This window comes from Entamoeba invadens (genome assembly GCF_000330505.1).
Source record: "Entamoeba invadens IP1 unplaced genomic scaffold scaff_1105074724991, whole genome shotgun sequence".
NCBI classification, from domain to species: Eukaryota; Evosea; order Mastigamoebida; family Endamoebidae; genus Entamoeba; species Entamoeba invadens.
In genome coordinates this window covers 97,551-104,719 of record NW_004440335.1, presented here as the reverse complement: position 1 = coordinate 104,719, position 7,169 = coordinate 97,551, and the positions used below count along the sequence as shown (strand labels likewise).

Below are 7,169 nucleotides of genomic sequence, written 5' to 3'. Positions count from 1 at the left end.
CTTATTATAACGAAGCCAACAAACTGTGTGTAAAATGTCAAACTGGTTGTGTAGCATGCAGTTCAAATGGTGATTGTAGTTCATGTTTTGATGGGTATTATTTATCATATGGTAATTATTGTAATGGATATTGTAAACAATGTTTTGCATGCTCTGATAAATGTTACAGATGTGAAAACAACAAATGCACAATATGCTATCCTGGTTATAATCTCCGAGAAGATGGGACGTGCACAGTATGTGAAGCTTCTTGTAAAACATGTAGCACAGCTAATAAGTGCACTGTATGTAATTCGGGTTATTATTTATCATCAGAATACAAATGTGTATTATGTCCTACATCATGTCAAGAATGCTCAACAACATCAGGTCAATGTAAGAAATGCAAATTAAATGAAGTCTTTCTAATGAGTGGAATTGGGTGTGAAAATTGTTCTTCGTTTGATCAAAGTTGTGTTCAGTGTGATTCTAGTTTTCAAAGAAGATGTTATCGGTGCAATACTGGGTTATATCCCAATTACTATGGAATATGTATTCCGTGCTCTTCAACTTGTGAAACAAATCAATGTGATGCCTTAAATGGTGTTTGTAGTAAATGCAATCTGAATTACACAAAGAAAGCGACTTCAAATGAAAAAGAATGTGATTTATGCACAGATTTTGATTCAAATTGTAATGAATGTTTACACGAATCAAGAGGTTGTAAAACTTGTAAAACGGGGATCTATCCTGATACAACTTCGACGCCAAAATGTATATTGTGTGATAATTCATGTAAAGACAATTGTAACACTACAACTGGAATATGCACTTCTTGTGTTGATGGGTATGTTTTGAAACTTCAAAATACAACAAGTTGTGAATTGTGTTCTTCGTTTGATCCAAATTGTAACACATGTGCTTCCAATGGAGTGCGAAGTTGCACTTCATGTAATGCAAAATTCAAACCAAATATCAATGGAGGTGCTTGTATTCCATGTGATACAACTTGTTCAAATGGGTGCGATGGTCACACTGGAACATGCACATTATGTACAAGTGGATTTGTTCCATTTTTACCGCAACAAAACATTTGCCAGCGTTGTTCTGATTTTGATGGCAATTGCGCCATATGTAATTATAATGAGAGAAAGTGTAAACAATGTAAAAATGGTTATTATCCATCACAAAGAGAAGATAATACAAAAGGAATGTGTGTATTATGCGAATCTTCTTGTGTTGAATGTTCTGTTATAAATGGTGTATGTTCTCAATGTCAACTCAACAAAGTTTTTGCAGAACAACAATCAATCAATTGTGATGGATGTGACACATTTGATCCAAATTGTGAAATTTGTTCTTCTGATTTCAAAAGAAATTGTACCAAGTGCAAAGAAAATACAGGAAAACGGCCAAATATCAACGGTGGAGTATGTATTGACTGTGATTCAACTTGTCAGAGTGGGCAATGTGATAGGGAGACTGGTATTTGTTCATCATGTAGTTCACAGTATGTGTACGACAACCCATAGAAACAAAGTTGTGTTGCATGTCTACAATTTGATCCACTATGCACTATATGTTCTTCCAATTCTTCAAGAATATGTATTACATGTCTTACTGGTTATTACCCAATTAAACAAGTTAATAATGACGTAAAGTGTCAACCATGTAATACCAATTGTAGTTCTTTTTGTGATACAAAAACGGGAATGTGCGAGAAATGTGCAATCAATCACGTTCCAACAAATCCAATTTCAACGACTTGTGTAAGTTGTTCTGATTTTGATAAAAATTGTTACACATGTGTAAAAGACATGAGAATATGTTCTATATGTAAGCCTAACATGTTTCCAGATGTAAATGGTATATGTAAAGCATGTGACAGTAGTTGTAATGGTGATTGTAACACGTCAACAGGACAATGCATTTCTTGTAAACCCCAGTATGTACACAATATTATTAATATGAGTCAATGTTTTCCATGTACCACATTTGACGTAAAATGTCTTACTTGTGCTTCTGATTATTCACCCAAATGCGTGACATGTCAAGATTATTATTATCCAGTTACAAATGGCAAATGTATACCATGTAGTGAGGGTTGTGCAAAATGTGATACAACCAACGGAAGGTGCATTGACTGTCAGACAAATTATGTATTTACCAACCCTCAAAGCCAAAGATGTGAGTATTGTGATATATTTGATAGAAATTGTTTAACATGCTCATCATCGTTTGATAGAATTTGTGTCACATGTAAAAATACTGAAAATTATCCACAACGTGGATTGTGTAAACCATGTGATCTCACATGTGGTGGAAGTTGTGATTCAACAAATGGGACGTGTATCACTTGTAAAAAGGATTTTGTTTTCAAATTGCCACAAACAACAACATGTGAAAGTTGCACCACCTTTGATGCAAAATGTTCGTCTGAAAGTGGGAGTTGTTCTTCTGATTTTACCAGAAAATGCAACAAATGCATTGCAAATAATTATCCGGACTCGACTGGAATGTGTATCAATTGTGACACATCTTGTGGTGGGCAATGTGATACGACAAATGGTATATGTACTTCTTGTTCTCCAAATCACGTGTTTTATGCAACAAAAACGATAATATGTCAACCTTGTGAATCATTTGATAGAAATTGTGAAAGGTGCTCTTCGACATTTGAAAGAAAGTGTGAGTTTTGTAAAGCTGGATACCATGTTGGTACTAATGGGATTTGTATTTTATGTGATCCAACATGTAATAACAAATGTGAAAGTCCGAGTGGAAATTGTACTGGATGTATTCAAGATTATGTCATGAATGGAACTAAAGTATTACATGTAATCAACACAATACCGACTGTTTATCATGCAGTACTAATGGGTCGGGGTATTGTTTGACTTGTCAAAACAAAAAATATGCATTGGATGGTCTTTGTGTAAATTGTTCCACAACATGTACTAATTGTGATGGAATGACTGGGAGTTGTACTAATTGTCCAATAAATACTGTAATGCACACTATTGATGGTAAAATAGAATGTCAGATTTGCAGCGATTTCGATGCACATTGCCAGATTTGCAAAAGTGACTCTTCGAGAAATTGTGTGAAGTGTGAATCTAATTATTACTTGTTGAATACTGGAGGAGAGATGAAATGTCAAAAATGTGACTCAACATGTGGTGGGATGTGTGATATGAACAATGGATATTGTACTGGATGTCAAGAAAATTATGTAATGATTTCATCAACGAGTCAAACTTGTCAATTTTGTTCGGAATTTGATACCAATTGTATTAAATGTTCAAAAGATTTCAAAAGGAAGTGTATGACATGTATTTCTGGATATCGTCCAGTCAATGAAACAGAAGGAAGGTGCGTACAATGTGATATGACATGTCAAATACAATGTGATGGAACAACTGGATTTTGCAAATCTTGTAACAATGGTTACATCATGACACCAACCATAACTTCAACTTGTTTAAGTTGTTCCACTTTCGATGCACAGTGTAAAACGTGTTCAAATGATTCTAGTAGAACATGTGTAGAGTGTAAAGAAAAATATTATCCAGTTCGAGCTACAAATGGTGATGTCAAATGTCAATTATGTCATAATACTTGCGGAGGAAAATGTAATGGTACTAATGGGTATTGTATTGGTTGTGAAGATCAATATGTACCAGCAGTTAATTACCCAAATTCTTTGTATTGTGATAGTTGCAAACAATTTGATAGCAATTGTGCCACATGTGTTAATAATGCAAGAAAATGCCTTGTGTGTACCAAAGGAATGTATCCCGAAGAAATTAGCGGTATTTGTAAATCATGTGATGCAACGTTCAATTCACAATGCAACACATCAAATGGGTATTGTTCTGCTTGCAAAACAAATTACGTCTTTAACCCACAAAACCCCAAAAAGTGTCTCGAATGTAAACAATTTGATGGAAATTGCTCTGTGTGTGCACTTTCCTTTGAGAGAAAGTGTAGCAGTTGCGAAGAAGGATATTACCCAAATGATAATTCAATATGTGTTGCATGTGATACAATTCCAAACTGTGTCAACTGTAAAATAAACGAGAAGAAGTGCTTGTCATGTAATGACCCGTTTTACCAATTAAATGGTGAGTGTAAAAGTTGCCCAAATTACCAATACAAGAAGAGTCAAACTTCTTGTGACAATTGTTATGAAAAAGTCCGCAACTGTAAATTGTGTACAACAAAAACTATGGAAAATGTTTTATGTGATGAATGTTATCCCCCATATGTTGCTATTAATGGAATCTGTGTATCATGTCAGTCAAATGAATATTATGACACTACAACTAAGAGTTGTTTGACAATTAATAATTGTGAACGACCAACAAACTCGACTTCTTGTATTTCTTGTGAACCGCCTTACTTTGTCTCGAACTCAAAATGTGTTAACGCAAATGGGTGCAACAATCCCTCAAAGCTCTCAATAACTTCTTGTGATTGTAATGACCAAATTTCAGTCAATTCATATTGCACATCAAAAATTCCTACATGTAAATATCAGAAGTCTGTCAATGGAACGTCAAAATGTGTTCAATGTGATAACAATTTGATATTAGAAAATGGAAAATGCATTACTGTACCATTGAATATGTTTTGGAAAAATAATATTACCTTCATATGCAGTGAAGGGTATTACTTGAGTAATGAAAATATATGTAAGATGTGTAATCAAAACGACTCAATTTGTGAAAATTACAATAATGTCATAAGTTCATTAAAATGTAAAGACAGTTTTACCTTTAACATTGAAAAGAAAACGTGTTTAAGTGATGAAAATTGTGAGACGATTCAAAATGGGTTGTGTACCAAATGCAAGAATATTACAAGTGAACTGTCAAGTGGAAAATGTTCAAAATGTCAAACAACAAGTTGTGAACATTGTGAAGGTAGTCACTGTAAAATGTGTATGAGTAATTATCTTCTTTCAAAGAACAATTTCTGTGTATTCAAAACAAATGTAAATTGTTTGAAATCAACTCGATTTGGATGTGCATTATGTAATAATGGATATTACTCAGTTGATTCAATTAATAAAGAAGGAAAGTACGACTTCTGTATTAAAGCGCCAGTGACAAATTGTAAACATTACCACTCAAATTTGACAAAATGTGTCGAATGCTTAGATGCATTTCAACTCAAAAATAGTGTATGTTCAGAAAGTTTCAATGAACTTGAAGAAAAGACACCAATTTCATTAAAATTGACAATAAAAGGAATTGAAACAGTTGGGTGTAGTATGAGAGATAGCAAGGGGTGTAAACGATGTTTGAATGGGTATTATTTAGACAACAATGAATGTATCAAATGTGGTGCAAATTGTAAGACTTGTTCTGATTCTGTTTATTGTACTTCTTGCGAGGACGGCTCATTTATAGACACCAATTACCGATGTCAGTCACTTGGTGATCTTTCGAAGAAGTGTAAAATAGCAATGCCGAGTGGAGGCGGGTGTGCTATATGTAAGGATGGGTACTTCAAAAGTGGGATTGATTGTAACGAGTGTGATGACTCCTGTTATAACTGTGATTCCAGAGAGCGTTGCTTATCATGCAAAAATGGATATTTCAGAATCCCACTTGAGAAAATTAAATTGTGTTTATCATATGATTCAAATTTAAATTGCACCGTTGTGAATCCCGATGGATGTATTCTTTGTGCTACTGGTTTTTATTTATCAAATGGACGTTGTGTAAAATGTGACAATAATTGTTTAACTTGTGTTGATGGAAAGAGTTGCACTTCATGTATTGAAGATTACGTAGCTGTCGAACATAACTGTCTTCATTATAATTTAATTGAGCATTGCACTACTGCAAAAGAATCAAAATGCACAACATGTGAAGGACGTAATATTCCCTCGGATGATGGAGAAAGGTGTGTAGGGCTTACAAATTATGGTGTGGTTATTGGTATTCCAATATCGATATTTGTTGTTCTAATTATTCTTATAGCTATCATTATTGTAGTTGGATATCTTTTTGCGATGAGAAAAAAGGAAGAAAAGAAGATGATCAATGTCTGTGTATTCCAAATGAAACGATCAAATGTGCCCATGTTTGCAATTAACGACGTTCTCTCAACAAGTAAAAAGGAAATTCATTTTGATTTGGAAGAAGACCCACCTATCAATGTTGACTCGGAGACAAGAGACTTAATCTGTATTGGTAACAATTCCAAACACAATGTGAAAGTCCAATTCAGTGTGATGGAAGGATGTGATCATTATGAGATCAGAACAGTACCTTCTTTAATATCACTAAAGAGAGGTGAAGCGTGTGAATTTGAGATATTTATCAAACCGTCGTGTAGTTGTAAAATCAGTGAAGACATCATGTTGATTGCACTTGATATAATGACTGGGGTGCAAATGAATGAGAGGATTCACGTCGAGACAACAACAAAGAACTCGACCAAACTGGACTATCGTGAATTAACTGAAGAGAAAAAACTTGGCGAAGGATCCTTTGGTATAGTGTACAAAGGAAAATACCTTAACAAAACAGTTGCGATCAAAAAGATGAAGAACACACAAGCCACAAAAGAAGCAATAGATGAGTTTGATAAGGAAGTCTCCATGCTTGATAAATTTAGAAGTGAATTTGTTATTCACTTCTATGGCGCTTGTTATATACCAAGTCATATATGCATGGTCACTGAATTTGCTGAACATGGCTCTTTGGCCGACATGATCAATAAAGAGAAAGAAATCAGTCTAAAAATGAAGGTAAAGATCATTTGGGATGGAGCAAGAGGTATCAAGTATTTACACGAGAATGGCATTTTACATCGAGACATCAAACCAGACAATATTCTTGTTATTACAATGGAAGAGAATGTCAAGGCTAATGGAAAATTGACAGACTTTGGAAGTAGTCGAAACATCAATATGTTAATGACTAACATGACATTCACAAAGGGAATTGGAACACCAAAATATATGGCGCCTGAAGTGTTAAACAAACAACATTATAAGAAGTCGTCTGATGTTTTTTCTCTTGGTGTCACTATGTACGAAGCTCTTGTGTGGGGAGAAGTCTATCCAAAGAATATATTCAAATTTGCTTGGAGTATCGCCGACTTTGTGACGAGTGGGAAAAGAAGAGAATGTCAAGAAAACATGAATGTTGAAGCTTATAATATTGTCGATCAGA

General features: G+C 34.3%; 3 protein-coding genes across 3 annotated transcripts; all 3 read left to right on the top strand.

The window, feature by feature from the left end:
- On the top strand, positions 1-393 carry EIN_202130 (hypothetical protein; the record flags this gene model as incomplete). Its single annotated transcript, XM_004256371.1, has 2 exons — positions 1-284; positions 352-393. Coding segments are annotated over 2 exons (326 nt in total), but the record flags the coding sequence as incomplete, so codon positions are not given.
- A 906-nt stretch (positions 394-1,299) lies between these two features.
- On the top strand, positions 1,300-2,876 carry EIN_202120 (hypothetical protein; the record flags this gene model as incomplete). Its single annotated transcript, XM_004256370.1, has 2 exons — positions 1,300-1,602; positions 1,641-2,876. 2 exons carry the CDS (start codon positions 1,300-1,302, stop codon positions 2,874-2,876), a joined length of 1,539 nt encoding a protein of 512 aa, XP_004256418.1.
- An 893-nt stretch (positions 2,877-3,769) lies between these two features.
- On the top strand, positions 3,770-7,169 carry EIN_202110 (protein serine/threonine kinase, putative; the record flags this gene model as incomplete). The annotated part of the gene is made up of 1 exon (XM_004256369.1): positions 3,770-7,169. A coding segment is annotated over one exon (3,400 nt), but the record flags the coding sequence as incomplete, so codon positions are not given.